At 41.9% G+C, this 25,168-nt stretch overlaps 1 protein-coding gene across 3 annotated transcripts in view; it reads right to left on the reverse strand.

Annotated features, from left to right (window-relative positions):
• The window catches only part of FAM172A (family with sequence similarity 172 member A), a 270,192-nt gene extending 246,279 nt beyond the window's left edge, over positions 1-23,913 (reverse strand). For 2 of the 3 annotated variants that reach the window (XM_040579311.1, XM_040579314.1), the window contains exons 1-2: positions 23,795-23,913; positions 2,750-2,873 (exon numbers count right to left, since the gene is read on the reverse strand). In XM_040579311.1, the coding sequence (XP_040435245.1) occupies positions 2,750-2,855 (106 nt within the window). In that variant the 5' untranslated portion in view covers positions 2,856-2,873; positions 23,795-23,913. Of the gene's footprint in view, positions 1-2,747; positions 2,874-23,794 lie in introns of those variants that run through there. The other variant, XM_040579315.1, reaches the window with a different exon arrangement.
• Between the last annotated feature and the right edge of the window lie 1,255 nt (positions 23,914-25,168).

The following is a 25,168-nucleotide window of genomic DNA, read 5'->3' on the forward strand; positions in this document are numbered from 1 at the left end:
GCTATGTCTTTTTTTATTTCACTATATGACTGACAAAATTTGTTTGTTCAGATTTGTAGGACTTAAGGGCAGAAGGGCAACCTATATAATAGTAAACACAGGACTTTGTTATTCCAGATTCAAAAGCCGGACCTCATTGTCAGTACAACTTCTTACTTATTTACCTGTCTTCTCTAATGTTGATCAAAAAATGTCCAGGGACAGACAGGCCACCAAAGACATAGTGATTTGTTTCACTTACTAATTACCCTCAATGTGAGAAAGGTATCTTTGGTATGCATCATGGTTTTAACATGAACTTACCTAGCTTCAATATCAAGTCACCGATACATTCTTGTTTGCTTTCCTGAAGACCTCAGATTACCAAATGCACATCATCTCACACGCATTTACCAGCTGTGTGATTACAACACTCCCTAACCTTCCCTTTGATACCCAAATATCTCTGTATCTCTTTATACTCTTTAGAGTTATCTGAATCCTCCTCTCAACCATCCTCTCTTAAAAACATTCAAGGTAGAGAAATCTGCCATGTGTTTTATAGTAAGCCATGACATACATTCCTCTTTCAGATTAGGATGGTGTAACCTAGTACAGCCTGCATTCACTAAGGCAAGTACACTAAAGTAAGAGTAGTCTGCATTCTTTACGCTACATTTAAGGGTTTACATTTAACCAGAGGCAAGCATACAGCAGTATCTTTTGCTTACATATAACTACTAAACAATTAAATAGTGCACAATCGTCTCTCCTCTCATTGCTCATCACCCACACAACCCTGCACTAGCGTTCTAACATATTCTGTGATTATTCGTTAAAAAACATCAAGAACTTATTCAGCAGGGTTCCACTGATATTCTCCTACCTCCTCACAGATGAATTTGAAGACCACACAAACATTCAGTTCAATGCTGAGTCTTGAATTATTGCTGTTTCATAAATTAAGATACGATGTATTACCAAGGAAACACATTACGTATTCTAAGTACATTGGTTTATTACCTTTACCATCCAAAGTTGTAGCTCAAAGGAAAGAAAACAGTTTGAAAAGTCATTTTCTTTAAACTTGCTTTGTTTGACATTAACTACATTTCCATCTTTCAGTTACTTAGAAACATTACTTGAATAGGTTTTGTATCACTATTTTTGCTTAGTCTTGTTGCCGATGACAAGCCTCTAGGTTACCCATGTTACCAAAGCTTAGTACTGGTGCATTAATCCTGTGAAATTTCTAGCTTCAAAATCTACTGAAGACTAGCTTCATCATTCTTGAGAATTCCTTGGCCTGCTCTTTTATAGCTCTTCAGTTTCACATGACATTCACTCAAGCATCCGCAAGATTGTCTCCAGCTCCTCCTTCTCTAAGTGATTTCAGTGAAACGAAATGAGTGATTTCATGAAGTGAATGTCAATTGCAGCAGACTGCAATTGGTCTGTGCTCCAACCACCTACACAGCCACTTTCTTCCTGTGCAATTTTTCAAGTTAAAATTAGCTAAAGTATTCTTATAATTTTGAGATTCGTTCAAGATCTGATCCAGTATTCTCACCTAAGACCTTGGACTCTCCAACTCAATTTGGAACCAGCTCAATAGAGGCCAAAACTGAGCAATACACAGGGGTCCTTCTATAACTCAATGGGAGTTCACTACATTGCATGAAGAAAACAACCACCTCAGAGGAAGTTTTCATTATGTGGAATATTTCTTGGACACTAAACCTTCATGAAGATCAAACAAATGTTAAATATAAAATGGGAGTTCTGCTTTTCCAAAAGTGAAGTATAATTTCCTCAAAATATACTAATTTGACAGAATTAGTCCAAGGTTTGAAAAAAGCACCACAGCTTTTCACCAATCATGTCACAAAAACCACAGTTGTAACTGAAGAACCACCATCTACCATCACAGTATAACAGAACATATAGTTCTAATAATACTTCAGTAAAAATCAAGTTTTTACACCAGAGTTGCAAAGCACGTAACTTCTTCTCTTTTGAATTTAGAGAGTAAATGTGTGATGCAAGCACTTCAAATCCAGTCCTTGATTAGCTTACTTGTAGATCTAACCAACTTTCAAAATTGAATAACACTGTCTAAAAAAGATGTTTTATTACACATAGAAGTATACTTTTTTTAATAAACTATAATCAGTTGGCATTTCACACAAGTCACATAACACATTTTCATCATTTTTGTATTTATCAGATGAGTACAACAAAGGAGCAAAATGTCAGATTCAGTAAAGTCTACAGAATTATTTGTTTTTTCCCTCAAGAAAGTTACTCTAAGTCACTTAGGTCCATTTATGTCTTTACGCAATACAAAGAAAACTTCATAAAATCAACATGGAAATAACCAATGGCCTGAAAATGTTTTCCCTGCTAACATTCCAGTCAAAGAGATTTTAAAAAGCTGTAATATGGTTTCATAATTATAAAACATAAGTAGCATACAAATTAAATGATAACTCCCAGAAACCAAGAACACAAAAGCACCAGTCAACTTTTTCAAAGGATAATTATGAAAATTGAAAAAAAAAATAATGGATGCCTTATTCTGTTACTCCTTACCACAGATTTTTTATCATATGAAAATACTGAAAACGGACACACCATTAGACAAAAAGCATTGGCACAGATGGACCAATAGTCTCTTCCAGTACTGCAATTCCCCGACTCTAACCCACAATTAACTCACATTGTTTCTGAAATGTCAATATATGTAAAAAGAAAGCAAAAAGACTCACACCCTTTAATGCAGTAGTCTTCTCTTTTTCATCTGGGCCTCCTTGCTGGAGCTGAGCCATCACTACACAAATTGTCAACAGAATGGAAATACTGAGGAAAACGTACATTAATCTTCAACGAACAATCTGAAAAATCAACAAAAGTTGGAAATTAAGTTCAGCAGATCTCATTCGCTACTGGGTTTTTTGTTTAAGCAGAACTTGTTCCAAAAGCAAAACTTCTCTGAGTATTATAATGCCCTATGATATGTAAGGTAATATTAAAATCAACTTCTTCCTCTTCTTCAAACTTATATTGGACAGTCTGAAGTCCCAACACACTATCCTGGATTAAGATGTTTTACAACAAAGTATGACACACAGTCCACTATCAAGTTTGGTCAAAGAATCAAGTTCACAAAAATGCGCACTAACCTCTCCCTAATCCTAAAAGGACATCTGTCTAATTGACACATTTTTTTGGTGATTCTAACACAACATCTGTAAATGTTAAGTCTTTTAGCAAAGCACCACACCTGTAAGTCCGAAGTAGAAGATAAAAGAAAACACAAACCATAATCAACAGAACTTCCAGAATCTTTGAGGACTTTCTTCATCAATTAACCCGACTTATCCTGTTCTTACTGTACTATAGAATTTTGTTTTAATAAAACTAAACCGAGCACACAGCTTTAAACCACTGCGATTTCTACAATAACACATTATCAGCATTGAAACGTATAAAGTAAATGTCCAGCTAGAACAAACCTTAATATATTCATGGTGAGAATTTACATGCAAAATGTATTTCTAGATTTCTCCTCTCGGACAGAAGACAACGCAAACATTCAAAACTGCAATCTCTTTCATCTTGAATGTGACACCAAGGGAGCAAACTACCACGTCACAATCAGTGCTTCTTCGTTCTCCATAAAAAGACTTCTGTACAATGAAATCTTTTTCCCTTAATCTTTTTTGGTTCTTTGTTTTATCTGTCAGTCATTACCAGTTTGTTTTATTCTTCTTCCTAATATACTTAATCATAGATGAGTTTGCACGAACTGTATCCCTGTAGCGATTTGTAACTTTCAAACAAGGAGTAACAGGAGTCACCAAATGTACTACTGGCTTCCTAATAACTTACACTTGTAAGAAAGAACCCCTCTATGGTTTATTTTATGCAACAGTAGTTCGTGTAAAAGCGACAGGGGAAAAAAAAAAGTAAAGCATAATAAAGACTATTTTTCTATTGTCTTTAGAGAAAACCTGTTATGTCTAACATCATCTTTTACATTAAGGATAAATACAGCAATTTAAGGGGGTGACAGTTATAAACTAAGAAGAGGGTTTGGGGTGGTGGAGGTTGTTTGCTTGTCATTTTAAGCTGGGGTTCAAGAAAGCCTGATAATTCATTCCACAAGTTGGATGGGAGTCTATGGGAGACTATGACACCTTCCTTTGCAGAAGGCTGTTCAGATTAAGCTGATGTGAAATAACAGTACACTGCCAAAAGTCTTTTTAAAAGACAACTCCACCAGGAAAGCTCTGCTTAGATTATGTACTTTCTAAATTAAGACACAACAAGACATGATTCAGTTAAAATGTGCACCTTTTGGCTAATGCTTCAATCACATTAGCACTAATAACACAAGCGATCAACAAAATTAACAGCAAACCCACAGAGACTTCTTTTGCATTTTCTAGCATATAACGTAGTCAATGTAAATATTACGACTCAAATGTTGTCACACTTTTAGATGGTATTAAAGATTTTCCTCATCAGATGCTTCCAAATAGTCCACCGATAGAAGGTAACTAAGCACAACTCTCATCTGTCATCAGTTTGTACCATGTACATTCTAGGAAATCACTTAGAAACTAACCCATTCCGGTTAAAATTATTAGCAGTGCTAGAAAACGACAGGATAGTGTTCTGTGACAACCCAGATGAAAATTATTGTAGTCATACAAATTGAGTAGTCCTCCCTACACAACATTTGAAAATTCGTAATCGGGTATAGGTAAGTTAATGCAGTTACAAAATACATACAGGTGCTCGAAGACTTGTTATTACCCAAGGGGAGAAACATAAAATTTACCTTAACGGATTTACCTTGTTAAATTAACCCCCATTCCCTAATCAGATAAATAAATGCTGAGACCAAGAACTGCTGGCATCCTTGTCTCTACAACAGCTACCCTGCTACTTCCTTTAACAGACTAAGACCCTGCCGCTGAGGACACAGCAGGTAACAGGATCACATGCCAAGCTAGAAGCACCAAAATAAACAAACAAATAAATAAATCTGAATTTAGCTTTGAGAGAGAGAGAATTTCCAGTTCTTTTTGACAAAGTAAAAAACTGTTACAGCAGCCACTGGAGGGAGGACTTGATATTAGAATGAGGATGAAAGCACAGAGTATTTTATACATTGTTTGTGTGAACACAGCATTTTGTTGACTCCCTCACTGATATTTGTTTAAATGACAAATAGAAGAAATTAGATGAGAAGGTTGGAATCCCTTTCCTTGACAGACAGATGTCGAATCAACTATAGCCTGATGATGCAGAAATGAATAGCGGGAAAATTATAAAGCTCTCTCTGAATGGTTGCTTATAGGCAAATGCAGGAATTGCAGTTTATTCTAGGCACCAGTTTCAAGCCCCAGTGATCTTCTACTGCATACACTGACCTGTCCACATAATTCCAAAATACCATCATTTTCTCATCATAATTACAGATTATTTACAATGTGTTATTCTGCACAATTTCTTAGATTATTCTTTTGAAAACATCTTTTCTGTGATTGTTTTTTACATTAACTACAGCAAGCATAATTCCTAAAAAACAAGTTACTATTTCACATGAAGAAATACAGGATATGTTTATTGCCAAGAGAACGTATATTTATTTGTATGTATGCTTTCTCAAACAAACTTCAGTATTCTATCACAAGATGTCTTACGCATACGCTTTGCCTCTTCAACTCAATACCCAGCAATACATAAAATAATCTGACAGCAGAAATATTCTGGTTTCATGGTTTCACCTGAGACAACAAGGCTGCATTTTATCATACCCCTATTAATGCAACTACAGAACTGGTGGATTTGCAAACATTAAATTAAAAACAAACAAACAAAACAAAACACCCTCCCCGCAAAAACGACCAAACCCAACAGACTTTTGCTCACTTAAGGGTATACATATTCCATGGTCTTGTCTATGAAGTGGTATGAGAAGTGTGGACCACCAAGCTTGTGATCGTGCAACAGTGCTAGTCTTCAGATCAGACTAGACACGTATCATATATTCTGACTCTGAAACAAGTGCACACATACACAGATTTCTACAGACTTCAATTATTCTTCTTTGTGTAAACGCAGCTAGAAATGTGGCAAAAAATGCAGTATATGATTTTGCTCTAAATTAGCAATACCTGAAGTTGTCATTGCTACAAATGTTCCAAATAAAGACTATAAACAATTGTAGTGCTAACCCACCACAAGTGCAACATAAGAAAACACACAAGCATTTTCAAACAGCACAAATCCATCAAATTTATCCGGACATAATCCAAACTGGTTTGTATTGCACCACTTTATTACAATACAGGTAAACTAAGAGTTTTGTTCTTTATAAACTAACATCCCAAGCAAGCTAGGGACAAATACGGGTTAGATTTGTGCAATGTGGCTGATGACTAAGACCCAGTTTTTCAAGAGACGGCTGTGACAGTTTGGCTCTAGTCCCTTCTCTGTACTGGCTCACCAAAGAAAAAAACACATACCTTTAATCTGAGTACTATTTCCTGCCTAATTAGATTTTTATCTATTCCTGCTTTTAGGGTGCTACAGATGACATCAGTAACAAATATGTCAATTAAGGTTGTACTTCACCTTCTTTAACTTATAAGACCCTATTTTCAACTGCTTATAGGTTTGCCAAACTTCAGCTCTGAAAGCCAATTATTTCCAGTCTGCTTTAGAGTAAATGGTTTTGAAAAAGTTCAACTAAAAAGTCTACCTCTTGTATAAGAAGGTTCAGAGACAGTATCTTCTGCTTAGTTCTGCTGTTAATGAGCAGCTACAGCAACTCCATGTTGCAGAGATCAGAAATTTAGCCAGAGGATCAGCTTAGCAGTGTGTGCCTCTTGCCATTACGCTTAAAGCTTGCCCAGATACGCTCAAGTTAAAATTGCTTTTTGCACACACTTAATATAGACTTATTAAGACTTATCAGGATTTCCAGAAAATTTACCTATTTGCCCAGAGCATGCTCCATACAGCTGCTAAAAGCCAGAGGGAACATGCACAGAAGGGGAGTAATAAATGCCAGAAGAGCAGGATCTTTAACCACTACAATACAAAGAAACTGGCAAGAATTCCAAAGTCCCTGAATCTCAGTACATCTTCACATTCTAGCAAATGGTGGTGGAACTTGCTGATAAAAGTATGTGACTGCAGCCGACATTAAAGGTTGATTTATTTGCACAGCAGCTACCTTCCAGAGTTATTTACCCCATAAGCTCAAAAAGCAGAGGACTATGAGCTATATGCATTAGCATCCCAACCATGTCAGCAACTCAGTTGTTTACACAAGGCACAGTCAACATGATTCCACACACTGAAATTGTAATTATTTCAGTTTAACTTTCTTGAAATGCTGGAAATGACCTTCATAAAAATATGCATGTAAACATGATCAAATAAACATGTCAGAATAATACAAAAAGAGGCAACACAACCTCAACACAGCCTCTGGGACGTTTATAACATGATGGTATTATCACCCAAACATGAGGTTCAAAATGATCAGCAACAAGAAGAAAGCTGGGAGGGACATTCGGAGCTGTGGTGTTTGTCTTCCCAAGTCACTGTTAGGCACAATGGAGCCCTGCTTTCCTTGGGATGGCTAAACACCTGCAACTCCTTGTTTTTGCTTTGCTTGCATGCATGGCTTTTGCTTTCCCTATTAAACTGTCTTTATGCCAACCTACCAGTTTTCTCACTTTCACTCTTCTAATTCTCTCCCCATCCCACCAGAGGGAGAGCGCGTGAGCAACTTGTGGGGAGCTTGGCTGCTCACAAGGGCAAAACCACAACACATAATGCAACACTCTCTTAAATATGCAGAATATCAATAATTAAAGCACATGGAGAACACTACCTCTATTAAGGCAGACAGATAACTATCTAACGAATCAGGCAAGCAACTCTGGGTATAGAAAAAGTGATCCTGCAGTGAAAGCAGGAGAACGCCACCTGGAGAACTGTGTTCACTGGAAGAATTTACAGGTGTTCTTATGGAATATTGCTTAACTCTTGAAAATCAACATGTTTTCAGATAACCTCTTTTTGTGTATTTCCCATATCCTGGGCGTTCAGCCTTAATTATTTGCTTCAATGCTCAGAACTATGGACTGTAGGATTCCTGCTTTAAGAGCTTTGAAGAACCTTCCCTAGCTTTCCCAACCTCAGCACCCAAGATGAATGTACATGGATAAGTAGGACATCAATTTCAAGATGCCCTTCATCACCGCCTTCCTCTAGAAGGCCAGCAAGTATCCTCCACAAACAGCAGTTGCTAGGGTAAATTCAAGGAATTAAAATTTATGAAGAACTAACACCCTGCAATTGAAGCCTCAGAAAAAGCCCATGTAACATGTAATAATGCTATATTCAGTGCAAGATTTGTATTGTGTTGTTCCATTCGTGCATGGGGCTACATCTCAGCTGATGAGGACAAAAAGAAATGCTGAAGCTGTACAATTATTTGGAAACCAGTTCTGTGACATGCTCTTTAATTACAGAATCAGATCTTCCTGGCAGTGTACATCGCAAGGATAATTCACAAGGACTTGTGGCACAGTATTACTCCATAATATACCTGAAATTGCCCTGTGATAGTTTATAAAAAAAACTGCTTGGATGAGATTTTAAGATTATTGTACTAGTCTGTTTGTTTTATTGGGATTCTGGCTTGAAACATGGGGTGGAGTAGACCGAATCTCAATAGCTTCATCTCTGTATGTAGTAAGTTACAGGACAAAGTCAGAATTTTTAGTCTTTTTTTAATGTCATCCTCTCTCAAGAAATCCCATGGGTCTGCTGGGAAAGAAAAAGATCTGAACACAGAAAAACTCAATGACTTATCAAAAGAGCCTTCTCTTAGGAGACACCAAAATCATTTGCAGGACAGCCGCAGAAGAGGGAAGGTGAGAAACTGTCCGGATCCTCATATACAGCAAGGTATTTCTAATTCTACTCCAGACTCCGTGCTGAAGACGTGCACAAGGAGAGACTAGGGAAAGGTAAGAGGTGCACCTGTTGACGCAGAAGGCTCAGACACAACTTACATGATCAATGTGATCAAGTTAGTGCCACTTTATTAAGGGATACACAGCAATTTATACTCTACAGGTGCTATTAATTGACCCACACCAATTTATACCCCCAGCTAAAAATACACACGCTACGCAGGCTTTGCTACGTAAAAGGTGAGAGGTTAAAACCACTCGTTCACACGCTTCCACCTCCCCCATGATCGGTCCCGGCGTGGTGCCCACATGCTGCTCCCTCCTTGTGCAGGCATCCTGGTTTTTCTTATCTTTCTGTCCAACTCTCTTACCTCTCCGCGAATACACGGTTTCTCTGTCTCCCTTGGCCTTGCATATGTCCTTCACAACACCGGCAGCTTGTTACAGCTTCGGCCTGCTATTACAACAAAGTTACTTGGTCTGGATTGCTCATAATATGTCCGTTGTCTTCCAGCCACTCCACATGCACCCAGCTTTCTGTGACATACCTGTTTCCTCCAACACCTTCCAGAATGTGCACATGCAAAGAATAATTACCACCATCCCACCCGACTACTCTGTATATAACGCTGATGACACAGAAATACCCAAAACGGATGGATGCTACGTGGAATCAAATCACGAACAACTCAAATGAGCATGCAGGGCTACTGAAGATATCACTTCACCATTAAGATACCTTATTTCAGAATCAGACTAAAATACCCCAAATTCCCATAATCTACACACCACCTCTTTGCAGCAGCGTCTGCCTCAAGAAATCTGCCTTACAGCTCTGCCTACAGCTTTTCCTGCTGTAGGACATCTGTTTCTTCGATTTTATCATTTTTCCCAGCTTACTAATATAGAATCTCAAATGTCTTTGCTCTGCCCTCTACCTGAGATAGCACATGCTATTTGGCCAGCCGACGCTTCATTTCAACTATCTGGAGGGCAAAGCAAATAGCCCTGTGAAACACATGCAGTCCACAGATTTGCTTCTGCTGGATTGTCATAAAGCAGCACTATATTGCAATATATATATGTATAAACAATGTGAATAATGCAAACACATTAGCCTTTTAGCTTGATAATTATACGAACTCAATCTTAAAATTCCGACTGCATCACACTTGTATTTTTAATTTTACTTCAGTAGATCTTTTTACTTTCTATTACAAAATAATAAAAAGAACAAAGATTAAAAAGCAAGACAAGTAAATTTAATTTTCATTACTGGTTCAGCTTTAAAAATTGAAAAATTTAAAATTTACATTAAAAATATTCCATTAATTGCCTAAGTCAGTAACTGTGACCAGACTTCTTTAGACAGCTCTGCTACTGCCTCATCTACAACCTTGCTATCTCTGCCCAGAGGCAAGACTGCCAAACAGCTCTAACCCACACCATCACAGAGCAGTCTAGGTTGGAAAAGACCTCTGGAAATGCTCTGGTCACCAGCCTTCTCCTGGAGAGTACTTCATTAGGCCTCACATCAGGTAAGCTGGGGATCTGCAAAGGTAAGCCTTTAATATTTCCAGTTAGGGAGATTCTGTCATGCCTCTGAGGAACTTACACCAATGATTAACATTCCTAAAAGATTTTCTTATACCCAGATTAAATTTCTCCTCTCATCCATGTAAGTAGAGAACAACTTCTTCACAACTACCTTCTAGGTATCATATAACTGATAAAATCTTCCCAAGCCTTCTCTCCTCTACAAACTTCCTTGAACCTTCCCCAAAATTTTGAGTTCTCCAACATGCTAATCATCCTTCTAACACAGTAATCATCCTGGTGGCCACCTACTGGTCCTTCTCTAATATTTCAGTGTCTCTCTTGAAATCAGAGGACAAAACCAGACACGGCACCCAATACAATGGAGGACCCCGTTTGCCTTCATTGCCACAAGGGCACAGGGCTGGCATTGCCATCCAACAGCATCTCCTTCCAGCTCCTTTTAAGCAAAGCTAAATCCCAGCCAGACATCCCCTTGACTGCACTGCTGTTATAAAACAAAATGGCACTAGTAACAATTCAACATTGTTTCTCAAGTTCACTCCTAAGCAGTATTTACAGGAGACTACCACTCCTAAAAAGCGCTACTTAAAACTTTTCTAGAAGCACATTAGTGCCTCATGACAGGGCTATTTTACCGATACTAAACAGTCTTGAAGCTTGAATGACATTTATCTTGAAGTACTCCCTTTACAAAATATTTACAATCTAATATTTTCTGGATTGAACTACTCTCTTCTACCAAGTACAGACACACCATCAGCACTTCTCTCATCCTCTAAGATTTCCTTTATCATTCAAAATATTATTTAAAATGAGCAACGAAGGACTTCCTTTAACACCTCTTTTATTGTTCTTTGCGTTAACATTAATAAATAATCACTCTCAGGAAAGACAACGACTAACCATTAAGTTATGGGAAGTAGTGGACTCTTTGGACTCTTCATAACTCTTTCAGAAAGACTGCGATTAGGTACCTTTTTAGAAGGAATGCTGCTGTTAAACACAACTTAATGGTTTGAACAGTGTGGTAATGGAAAAATGTAACAGCTACAACAGTGTTTATTGATAAAAGAACACTAATTACAGGACAATGGTAAACAACCTATTGTGTTATTTCAACTTCATGTCACCTTATGATCAGATTAATAATGTCTAACCCTAAAAAGCCATGTAAACAGAACACATCTACTAAAGTCTAGCCATGTTAAAGTTCTTATTTTCATGTCAACATGTATAGCAGTTGATTGTATTGCTTCCCAATACTACACAAAAATTAACACAAGCAAAGCAGAGACACATTATACAGTTGTGTCACATGGAAAAAATACGAACAAGCATCAACCTCCCAAGTGTGACAAGACTCGTGAAAAGCCCACTGTAAGCAATACAAACATTTTCTCATGGCACCAAGTCTAGCAGAGTTCAAGGAGTATCTGGACAATGCTTAGCCACATAATTTAGTTTTAAGTACTTTCTGAGGAGCAGGGAGTTGGACTCTATGATCCTTATGGGTCCCTTCCAACTTGACATATTCCATGATTTTGTAACTGTCAATTTTCAATGAAATCTGCACTGAAATAGCACCACCTTGAAGTATCCTTATGTAAACAAGAATATTTTTGTAATTAAATGAAAGCTGTGCTGAGCCTTTTTTGAAGGTCACATGAGCAGTATAAACACAGGACAAAGTGAATTTGCAAAGAGAAGTATCACATCAACTACCAAAACCAATTACAGCACAGAAAAAATCATTAAAAGAAATGGATATGCAAAAAATACGTGTGTGTATGTACATGTATGTATTTATACATAAGTTGGTCACTTCCCACAATAGCAACAAACAGCTTATAGCAACGGCTGTGAGAATCATCATGAGCAGCATGTGGTTGAGCAAGAATTAAGAGCTCACGGTCTCAGCAGTTTGTTTTGTGTTGTTAGGAATTTCTTTCTGATTCTTCAATTTGTGTGAAACAGCCAAAATTTATCATCATAAAACTGTCAAAACCATCAGGGCCACAGTCATGACAAATTTGTGAAAGCTGACAACACTGGATATTACTCATTCTATTGGCAACTATTCTTTTAAGTGCATTAAACACCTTCAAGCTGGTTAAAATCACCCTGCAGATGAATAAAAGCTTAAAAAGTGTCCATACCCTATTCCCACAGATAATAGCATACGCTTAATATGTGTGCCTTCATCACCCACAGACACTACCAAAAGACTGTCAAGCCTACAGGTATCAGGAAATATCAAAATTAAGGTTGCCTGCACAAACTTAGTTCAGCACCCATGCAGTCTTACACAAAAACTCCAGTCTTAGACAAAAAGAGCAATGTGGAGAAAATAAAAACAAAGAGGAAGTCACCTCATTCTCTCCTACTTCTCTAACTTAGCGTCATCTCTATCTAAGTTTCTGTCCAGTGTGGTCTTGCCTAACTTCTTTTAAATATTCACGATGAACACTCCCCAACCTCCTCATGTTGTTAGGCTAAGTTCATGCTTGAACCTCATCTTGTGCCCACCCCAATGGGCATCCAAACTGCCAGACCTCCTGCCTTTTGCTCTGCTTGTCCCAGCCATGGTTGACAGCCCTGAGGAAGGGAAGACAAGGGGAAATCTCTGACACCAAAGCTGAAGTTCTCCTCTCCATGCAAGGTGGGTGGTTGTGCAGAGGCTCCAGCAGCTACAGGGAAACCACATCCCCCAGCATTAGTGACAACTAAACTAAACATCTGACTCAGTAGGAGTATTTTGGCTGTAAACAGAAATCTATTCCAACATTAAACTACTCTTTTCAGGAGAATATTTTTCCTAACTTTTGCCACAGCATTTTACTTCCTGACACTTATAAAGTTTATACCCTTTCTCCTCGTAGCATCCCTTCCTGTACCTGCAAACTGTTTTCATATCTCCCTCAGTCTCCTCCAGTCTGAGCAAACTACTCTTTCTACCTTTCCACATTGCACTTTTTTTTCCCTAGACTTCTGAAGATTCTTGTAGCTTTCCCCTAGCCGAAATCAGCTCAAACCATTTCTTAAATGTGATACCCAAAACTGATGAAGCCCAAGCAATGTGGAGTAGAATGAAATCACCATGTGACATGTTTAAATATGTCCCTTCTAACTATACATCCGAGAAGAATGATTACCCTTATTGCAACAGCAGCGTGCTACTGACGCATGTTCAGACTATGATTCACCTAAAAATCTGGGATTCTTTTTTGTAGAATAACTGCTATTTTGTATTTATGTAGGAAACTATCTAATATAAGCACAGCACTTAGCATTTGCCCTGTTAAAAGGCATTATTTCTTTTCCATTGTTTCTCTAATTTTTCTAAGCCATTTAAAATTCTAAATTTATTCTTCAGAGAACTTGAATCCCCTCCCAGCCTGGTATTCTCTGTAAAATCAATAAATGTACTCTCTACGTCATTTACAAAATGAAAGCATGTGGGGTTGATCCTGGCTGGAGGCCAGGTGCCCCCCAAATCCACTCCATCACTCCCCTCCTCAGCTGGGCAGGAGAGAGAAAGTCTAACGGAACGGCTGGAGGGTTGAGGTAACGACAGGGGGATCACCCACCAATTCCTGTCATCCGGAAGACAGACTCGGCTTGGGAAAATTAGCTGAATTTACCACCAATCAAATCGGAGTAGAAAATAAGAAATAAAGTCAAACCTTAAAGGCACCTTCCCCCCACCGCTCCCTTCCGCCCGGGCACAGCTTCCCCCCCAGTTTCTCTCCCCGCGCCCCGCCGGCGGCGCAGGGGACAGGGAATGGGGCTGGGGTCAGTCCCTCAGCTGTCCCTGCCGCTCCGTCCTCCTCACACCCTGCGCAGCCCCAGCCCGGGGTCCCCCCGCGGGACACGTTTCTCCAGGAGCTTCCCCAGCGCCAGCCCTTCCCGGGGGCCGCAGCTCCTCACCGCCGCCCCAGCCCGGGGCCCCCGCGGGGCGCAGCCCCCCAGGCCCGGCCGGGCCCAGCGCGGTCCCTGGGGGCCGCAGGGCCGCGGCTCTCACACGGTGCCGCCCTTCCAGCCCCGGCTGCACGGGGCGGGTTTTCCCCCTTCTTAGAGCCGTTACCCCGGAGGCGCCGCCACCGCCACCGACGGGCCCGGCCTGGGCCAGCGGCGGGGCCGTCCCGGAGCCGGCTGGTGTCGCCTCCGTCGGCCATGGGGGAAGCTTCTGGCAGCTTCTCACAGAAGCCACCCCTGCAGCCCCTCACTGCCAAAACCTTGCCAGTGTTTTGTACAAACCCTGTACAGATGCCATAATCACATTTAATTTTTTTCGTTGCACTTCTGCATCTGTCAATGCGTAGAATACAGGCACTCACTTGATAAGGAACTATTCAATTTTTTGTCTGACCTTCCTCTCTTGAGCCTTCAGTATGACCCTACAGTTTCTCCCATCCTCAGTTCCTCATCCCCTGTATTTAAGTGCTTCTCAATCATCTTCTATGACCTCTCTCACAAGCTCCTAGTCCCACTTGGCCACATTCCACTCTGAGAGCTCCTAGTGCCACTCCAACCCTCTCCCCAAGCTGTCTTCACTCGTACTTTCAAGTGCTTCCACAAAGACACTGCCAGCTCAACTCCTCATTCCAAACTTCCCCTAGTCTACTCCGCTTCAGTCCCCAGGTTCCATTCATCTGGTCATTACAGAACAAGCATGGCAATAACAAAGCCACTGAGCATTCTCCTCAGACCAAATTCCCTGCTGTCCACTTCCAACTGTCACCCTCACCACAGCCCAGTAGCAGAACAAGCACACTCGGTTGTTCTATGGCACTGGTAGATATGCCCAACCAACCAAAAGGGCACAGTATGTCTTGTACAGGTAGAACCACTGGAGATTTTTACATACTAAACCTGAAGTTGATACCAGACACAAACATAGACCTTGCCAAGTGCCATGGTTTAACCCCAGCTGGTAATAAAGCACCACACAGCCACTCCGCTCACTCCCCTCTCACGCAGAAGGATGGGGAGGAGACTTGGAAAGGAATGTAAAACTCAGGGGTTGAGATAAGAACAATTTAATAGTTGAAATAGAATAAAAATGTAAGAACAATAACAACGATGACAATAACAGTTATAATGGAAAGGGGGAGGGAAAGAATAACATCCGGAGGGAAAGGCGGAAAGGAACACGCGGTGCACAGCACAACTGCTCACCGCCTGCTGACCGATGCCCAGCCAGTGCCCGAGAATGCCCTGCCTGCCCCGGCCAGCCCCCCGGGTACATATACCAGGCATGATGTCCCACGGTATGGAATCCCTCTCTGGCTAGTTGGGGTCAGCTGTCCTGGCTGTGTCCCCTCCCAACCCCTTGTGCCCCTCCAGCCTCCTTGCCAGCAAGGCCTGAGGAACTGAACAGTCTCACACCAAAGCCAAAACACAGCACTGCATGAGCTCCTGAGAAGATAATTAACTCCATCCCAGCTGAAACCAGGACACCAATTATTATGTTTCTTACCCAAAAGAAACAAAAGACACAAAGGTACTGCACCACAGCATCACGCATACTGGAATGGACCTTTGGTGGCCAATTTGCCTAACCTCCTGAAAAAGCTAGTCTTACCAGAACAGGTCACTCAGGCACTTGCCCAGTCACGTTCCAAACACGTGCAACTACGGTGATTCCACAATTTCTGAGCCTCATTCCCTTGTTTGACCACCCCCACGGTAAATTTTTTTGAGGGGTGTATCTACCAGCATTTCCCATAATATAAAACATTAGAATTTATTTATCTACTATCCTATGCTGCTACAGAGAACAGAAGGTAAATGCAATTTAGTACTAGCAAAACAAAGAAAAAATGCTAGATTATCTACATCATGCTCCTTTTCTGGAAAGCTAGAGTTTACTACCACATGTGTAAAGTTTCCTTATATTCCTGCTGGCAGTACTCTCCAAAGATTGTCGTTCTCAGGAATTTTCTAAATAATGTTCTTTTAAATGTTTCCTCTGGATATCTCTGGGTAGGCAAAATCTGAGCTTCTCAAAGGAATGTGCTACTAGCTTTGAAAAATTCAATTTCTATCTGATACAAATGAAGTAACAGCTTTCTCCCTCATCTGAAGAAAATGCAGGTATGGGTTGGTATCAATAAGGAACTGGACATTCCATCTCAGTGTATTTCTATTCCTTGCCTTATGCCTCAACCTACTACCTCACACATGCAAGAATTCAAACTGCTGGTTATTTTGGCGTGGTCCTTTCACATTTACTCCTTAGAGAGTTACCCTAATTTTTATGACTACTTAAATATTCACCAGAAAGAAAGACAAGGAGAATAGAACTAGCGAAATAAAGAATTAAAAGGCAATTTTTAAAAAAATCTTTTAATTACCCACAGAATGACGTTGGGAAGATATTAACAAAAACTTAGAGCATTCCTGCAGGAACATACATTCAACTTATCTGATATTAGTGAAGTTGGTGGGATGATTCACAAGAATGTAATGCTAGAATCAAGAGATAAAACCTATTTAGGAAGGGCAACAATGGAGAACAAATGGCACTGTGTGCCAAAAATGTCATTGTACGTTTCTGAGTCACTGACAACAGAAAACCATGTCTTAAGAAATAAAGTACTAGTCAGGATACTAGCTGGGGTTTGCTACAGATATGAAATCTCCCATAGCATGGTGGTTAAGCATCTATTGCAACTTGTTGGAAATAAAAGTTCCATTATCACAGTGGACATAACACTGAGTGAGATAACCTGGAGCTTTCATGCTGCCATTATCAGAACAAGCTTGAAATTTCTAAAAATTGAAGACAATTTCTTATGCTGAGAAATGTTAAATCCAACCCAAGGGAAAGCTGTGTTCAACTTCATCCGGACAGATAACAAGTACCCCACTGTGTCTTAGAGAACAAATACAGAACAAAGACCGTTCCTGCCCCCAGGTCTTAGAATCAAAGGACATATTCCCAAACACATCTTTGCAAAATGACTTAAGCGGTCCCACCCCCTACCCACGCTACCCCCTCAGCTGCACTGACAGAACTGTATGTAGCAATGCATAGTGAACCGGTACAGAGAATCAGATCTGAGTTACACCAGAACAGGGACCTGATCTGAGTTAAAACTATCTTCCTTTCTTTCCCTCCTCTTTTTTTTTTTTTTTTTTTCCTTTTAAGAGTATATTTTTAACTTATCAGTTCTCAGATTTTGTTCATTACCTGGTGCAACCAAGGTGACAGAACAAGGCTGGAACATACAGCTGCCACCTGAAAACTCTTCGCCTGATTTGCCAACATGGGGAAGAAAGATACACAGACAAAGCAAAAGAAGGACTCAATAAATGATTATTGTGATAGGCAACAGTTTACTCTTCCAAATTTCAAACTCTGCTGTTCCAAAACACAAACATTTAAAATAAAGTATCAAGAAACCTCCACTAATTTTTGACTTATTGACTACCATGTATCAAATAAGAGCTTAAATTTATAATTGCTTTACTGATTTTGATGGCTGTGCCTGCCCTGAAATCTTTCCCCTTGGCTTGGGTGGTGGGCAGCTATGTTAACACAGTCTTGCATCTCGAGAGTTATCAATATACAGATTCAGATTTTATTCACAGAATTTAATCATATGCTTCAGTGGGGAGCTACTCTTTCAGTACAGGGACTATTATTCTTCAAGAGAGATACAGATTGTGTGCATGAGCACACCTATTTATCCCTCATTTCACCATCTTTCCATAATGCCTTTATATAATGGCTCTCTCACTACCAAGTCTTCTGTTAACATATTTTTCCTCTGAAAATACTTTTGGTTGCATTTTTACTGTGGTGCCTGTTTTTACTTAAATCTAGTGCACTTACTCAACATCTTATTTCTTGAGATGGGTTTATAGTACACATGTTCTGCAAGAGGAATTACATGCTCATTTGTTTAAAAAAAAAAGCTAGGTGGTTTCAGTGTTGCTTGGCTATACTCTAGTGCTTTGGATATGAAGGAATAAAGCAAAGCAAGAATATGGTTTAGCACAGTCTTCAGTTAAACAAGAAGACTCAGATTTGTATTGTTATACGCTAAAGGTGCTACGCACAAATATGACATTCACTTAAACGTGCATTTCAAGGCTTTGTAAAGCCTGGTTTGCAGAACTTCAAAACAAACTATAACCACTACCTTATGTGTTGGGTTTGGTGTTCAATGGAATGTTCAAGACAACCTGGAGAGTACTACTTGGCAGATTAACAACATGATCAATCAGAATCGCCTTGTCCATCTTCTCAGACAAGCAGTTATTACTCTAAAAACCATGATAGTTTTCCTTCAAGCACAGAGGTATACAATGGCTGCAAAATGCAACAGACCTGCTAGCTCCCAGCATGCAGCAGAAATAAAACAAGAATGTGGTCCGTTATGCCTGTTCGTAAGCCAAAATATACCTCAGTTAAGGGATGATGAGAAACATAAGAACCCATTTTTCCTGTGACCCACCAGAGGCTTTTGTCATGCACACCACATAAAGCTGACACAGTGAAGAAAGCTCAGTAGGCCAGCAGAGTATGTACCTTGCAGCTGAAATGTCCAGAGAATTCAAAACAAATATTTTAAAAGATTTAATTGCAAATGGAAAATGGCAACTTTATGAAGCTTATAATTCAGACAAATCCAGACTAGCTGTCTTGGGAAATAGTTTGCAATTTCCAAAGCTATCTTCCTATTAAATTTCATATTTCTTATCTACATCTTGGAGATGCCTAGGGGTACTTAAGAGTAATCAAGAATATTTTCATACAGTTGAAAGCATTTTTCAGTATGTCCCTCTCAAAAAACCCAAATACTTAGCTTAAACTTTTACTTGAAATTGGCAGTAGACAGAAAATCTTTCTTATAAACAACTGATAATGAAAAAACTACACCCACCACCACCAAAAGTAGAAACTTGAGCGATGTAACCTGATGGGCCTGACTTTAAATGCATAAGCATCAAGAAACACAAACACTAACATTCAGTACCACTGCTCCTTCAGGCATGGACCTATTGCCAGTCAACAGTGGAACTGGTTAATCTGCAGCCCAACTGACGATGTGTACCACTAATTCTTATTTTAACCATCATCTCTGCTTCCAGAGAGATGATAAAGGTGATAAAAATTTTCTTTCGTTTACCTGAGAAAAAAACCCTATTTGCTCACAGATGAGTATCCTAAATTTACCACCATACTAAATATATTGATTCAGCTAATACTGCAGTTGCTAAGACAACACTTATTTCAGATAAGTATTAAAAATTACTACTTCCAAGCCTCAAACGTCTGTATTAGCAGGCTTAGCACAGGCTGGTCCCCTTCAACTTCTGCTGGGCAACAGGCAGTCAGAATACAGAAACTACAATAACTGTAAAGCAGAAACACCTAAAATTAACCTGATAAGCTCTACACAGTTCATCTTTCCTCCTTGGATACCCACTCAACAGAATACAAACTGCAGTACCAGAGAGGCTCCATCAAGCTGCAAGCTGAGACTATCCAGGAGAATGAAACCAGAATACAAGTGGTTGCATGAAGACTGCACTGCGCCACAGAGCGGGGTACCATCCTCAGCAGCAGTATCATTAATAATTAATTAATAGGAGCAGGCTGCTCAGGAAACTGGTAGAGGGGCTTTCCGCACGGTAAGTTCAAGTGCAAGGCAACACAGGCTGCAGATTCACGATCCACGTCCCTACAATACAACACTTTCAGCCCTTCTTCCAGCCTCTCCACTCCCTACTACAGTCTCACATTGTTTCTTATGACGGCACTTGTACTAGTGAGCAAGCTGCTGCAATTGAGAAAGGAGCTTTTTATATATCTCTAGTTTTGTATCAGCTGGATCAGCTTCCTTACCCAGCTCACTATGCAGCCAGCTGATCTCTCCTACATCCAGGAGGGATGGGGCAGGAAGAAGAGAGGCATGCTGCCCCTTCCAGCAGTGGAGACGTAATGTAAACGGGCTGTGAAACTGCACCCTGGGCACTCTGTCAACAGAGCAGGTCCTGAGCAGGACGGAAACAACTTGTGGGTCCCAGTCTAATTCCTAGAAGCAGCCATAAAACAAAAATCACTCCAAAACTAGCATTAGTAAGTACATGATGGTGAGCTGAGCAGAAAGGCAAAGATTATACAAAATTGAACACTCTACCTTTTCACCTTCCAGTAAGACTCAGTCACATTATGAGAACAGCGTAAGAAACACTGTGAGTAGTTAAACAGTAAGTTCACAGAGTCATCACTCCAGAGCCTTCCTCTCAAAAAATGAAAAGGTGCGTGCATGTATACACATATAACACATACCATAGCCACAGCACTTAAAACACAACATCCATGAAAAAACCCCACATTTTAAACCCATTAAATTATAGTTCAGGAATTCCACCCTGTGCAAACCTATGAAACTGATCTACAGGCTAAGTAGATATATGTATGATCACACTTAGAAAGAGAAAAAAAAAAGTCCCTTCCAAAGCACAAAAAACCACCCTCATAGGGCAGCATTAAATTCCATAAGCACATGTTTTCATGCCCACTGTTAACCAATCTGTTTCAGTAAGCGAGTGGAAAAAAATAAAAAGAGGTATCAATTCATTCTTTGTATGTATGCTTTACTTCAAAGAATTCCAGGAATCTATTGTAAATCTAAAAAACTCCTCAGTCACCACAGCACATTGTTCCCCAAAGGAACAGTGGGTCAAATTCAAAGTACCAGCAACAGAGTTGCATTCAGAACTTTTTCTATAGAGCCTGGAATGGACAAAACCTCTAAAGTCAGCATTGAGTCTTCGGGGGGTGGGGAGGGGGGGGTGGGGGTGGGGCGGGGGGTGGAAAGGAAAGAAAAAGTTGTGAACTTAAAAGAACAGAGACCAACAGATAAATCCCCACTGAGTAATTATAAGGAGAAGCTCTTCCAAACATTAGCTAACCAGTACATAAAATGCAATTCAGTAAAAAACATGGTCAAGTCAACTAGCAGATTAACATATAGTCATAATTGGCTACCATCACTGAAAAAGCAATCCAAAGAAAACAGACAAAATCCAGGCAGCGGTGAGAAAACTCAAATAATTAAAGGTATTTCAGTAAAGCAGACAGCACTCCGAGTGTGCACGATGCTTCTGAAATGATGATGCCCTTGTCCGCCTCCAGCTGCTCAGTACTGCTGGCCTGCTGGAAGTTTTCATTTCATTCCTATGCCTACCAGCATCTGCTAACCTATTTCAGACAAAAAAAAAGAGTCAGGTCAACTTAACACTATAAATATTACACCTGTCTTAACCCACCGTGTTTTGACTGAGGTGGGCAGGGGAGTGCCCAGCCCAACACCAAGGGTGGCACACCAGACCTCCAGCAGACAGGCATGCAGTAACTTCAGCCATCACCTGGGGCTTCTGTCTACAGCTATCCTGTGAAGACCAGTACTCTCGCGAGCAAATAATGATTATTACTTTTTTGGAAAGACACTGAAGATCTGAAGCACTCAGAATACCAGAACTGTTCACTTCTAAATGCAGAGGAGCATATAAAGACATGCTTTCTGTATTTTACATTGCTATCACTGTGATACCCTTTTACACTGTTCAGTACCTTCAGTTGCTAATACTGTAGCCTTCCCTACAAGAGAGCATTTTTTCTTTTTCCTACATAATTACAAATAGTCTAATGTTAACATCCTACAGGCATTCTCTAACCAACAAGCTATCATCAGGCAGCTTTACCATGGGCAGCACAACCGGCTGCCACCCTCCTTCACTCACAGTCTCATTAACAATTCCAAGAAAATATTAGCAGTTACTAAAAGGACCCCATCTTTTTTGCTGTACAAGTGGTGCTTATGCTTCTTCAAAAGCAAATATTGCCACCACACTACTCTTCAAGGCATCACCAAATCACCACGCAGTTAAACCCAAATACATCCAGTTAGCTCTGTAATTACTATTCATGTAAGTTACTATTCATGTAACATCTCTTTGGCCAATGATGGTGTGTCCTCACCAAGGTCTGTTACCTGCTTATTCAAACTGAATACCTTAGCCAAAAACTTCACATAGAAATAGTGCAAACCAGATGCTATATTTTGTGAAGACTCATTAAACTGGCTTGCAGGAGACCTAGCAGCTTGGCTCAGGTAATGCCACAGAAGTTAACTATCTGGAAGGAAAGCGGTACATTCTCCATCAAAAGTGTCAGTAATTAAGCTTTAAAAGAAAAAAAGAAGCCAACACTTCTTTAAAAAGCAAAACACTTGTTTTTTTAAAAGGTACTAGAGATGTGTAACATCCGATGGTTTAGAGTAACAAATTTTGAGTTATTGTCAAGCCAAAACCAAGTAACAGCAACAGTTTAAACTGAAAAATTATCTCCCTACATTTACACCTGGATAACTCAAATTACAAACGTTTCATGGAGGCTTCTAAGCTGCCAGACCAACTAGGAGAAACTCCACTCCAGAAAGAAGTTTTCAGTCACGTATATCCAGGAAAGCAAAAGCAGGAATGAAAAATTACCACTCATGCCCACCTGTATATTACCAAGTCATGAGAATTATGCTCACACAATAACTTTTTGTCATTTATGACCGTACAGAAAGCTTGTGTTAGGTAACAGGGAAAACTGACAAGTCCTGTTTTGTGGAAGCAGCTGACAGCACCAAAGAGCTGCAAGCAATGACTGTGAGCGAGCATTCTGGGGAGGGGGAAAAAAAAAAAAGAAGCTTCAAGTTATTTGGAAAATTGGAAATTATAGTTGCTTTCTGGTTCGTCTGCCCCTCTGGTACCGAAGGGCGGCGTAGAAGGTGCAAACACGTGGAGCTGCTGCGGACAGAGCGCGGGCCGGTCCCGGGGAAGGTGACACGGTGGCGGTCCCCCGTCGGCGTTCGCACGGGGTCTGTCGTGGCGGGGGGCTCGGGGCACCACGCTGCCGCCAAACCCGCCCCCCAGCGCCGGGACGGGGCCGGCGCGGACAGCCCGGGACCCGACCGCAGGCGGCCGCCGCCGCCCCCCTCCAGCCCCGCCGCCGCTGCGGGCCTGCCGCCGCCAAGAGGCCAGGCCCCACGGGCCCGGCGCCTTCCGCCGGGGCAGGGGCTGCGAGGGAAGGCTGGGCGCCGCCGCCCCCACCCGCTCGCCGCGGCACCGCCGGCAGGGAGAAGGCCGGCCGCCCCCCTCCCGCACCGGCCCCGCAGCGCCCCTTGGTCCCGGCGGGAGGTGGCGGGCCGGGCCCGGGGCCGGGCCGCAGCACGTACCTGGCGCCCGTCGCCGACGGGGCGGGGCGGGGCGGGCGCGGCGCCGTTACCGGGGAACGCGGTGCCGTCTTGGGGTCCTGGCGCCGCGCGCGGCGCCGCCCGCCCCCCTCCGGCTCCACTTCCGGGGTCCGCGCGCGGTGACGTCAGCGCCCGGGGGCGCGGCGGGGAACCCGGAAGTGGAGCGGGAAGGGCGGCGGAGGCGCCTCACCCCCTCGTCCCCTCACCCCCTCGTCCCCCATTCCCTCATTCCCTCAGTCCCGCATCCCCTTATTCTCGCGTCCCCCCGCCCTCTCATCCCTGTATCCCCTCACCCCCACGCCCCGCCCCCGGCGCCCTGTCCCGCAGTCCCCTCAGCCGCCTCCAGACTGGGCCCCGGTGTCGGGCGAGGGGCAGCGGGGCTGAAAGACGCGTTCGGTGCTGGCGCTGCCCGGCGAGGCGGCAGGCCGCAGCCTCACGGGGAGGCAACGGCCACCGCGGCACTGCCCCGAGGCCGCGGCTGCTCCCGGGAAGGGGGCTTGGGGGAGGGCGGTGGGAATGAAGCCAGGGTCGCGCTGTCCCCGCGGGGCAGGCGGCGACAGAGGAGGGGCACCGAGCAGGCAGGCATCGAGAGCTGGGGCTGACGCTTGGGGTGCTCCTTGGGCTGGCAGATCCCCCTGGGAAGGTCGTGTTTCCACTCCAGGTTTCCATTTTGATAGCTTAGGAATTTGTAAAGCGAAAAGATTTGGGATAAAAGTTTCCACAGCAGGTGTTGTGGGTGGCTTCAGGAATTCGTGAGTACTGACTGCTGCGTTGGCCTATATTAGAACACCGACTGCCATGAGCCTTCACAGCACCCTCACTCTGGCATAGCAAGAGGAAGCGTTGAGTTTCATTTCAGGGGTGTGTTGTCTTGCTCCCCTGAAAAGCTTTCCAGATTTGACTGCTGATAACGTGCATCACACAGATGCTCGGTGGAGGTTTCCACCTCTCATAGCTCTGTCTGCACGGGACAGTTGCGAGCTGTGTCTGTCCCAAGGACAAGCGAGATTGGCTGTATACCATGCATGCGACTGAAATGTTCCACCGTCCCTTAGCTCTCGGTCATGCCTGATGGCCAAATTGAGCGAATGAGAGCCATGGATGGCTCTGGCTCTGTGGGAGAAGAGAAACTGCTTCTCATCCAGGTTGCTCCCAGCTGCTCTCTCTGTTATAACCGAAAACAGCAAACTTGTGTGTTTTGATCTCAAGAGCTTTCAGCAACACCCAAGGAAGGAATGAGTGAAATTTTTCCTTCTCCAATGCAGAAGATATTGTAACACCTTGAACAACAGTTCTGTTTACATTTTACAAATTATGTTTGGTATTTTGAGCTTCTCATATTGAGACAGTATTTTC

The sequence above is a fragment of the Falco naumanni genome, chromosome Z (genome assembly GCF_017639655.2).
Source record: "Falco naumanni isolate bFalNau1 chromosome Z, bFalNau1.pat, whole genome shotgun sequence".
NCBI classification, from domain to species: Eukaryota; Metazoa; Chordata; class Aves; order Falconiformes; family Falconidae; genus Falco; species Falco naumanni.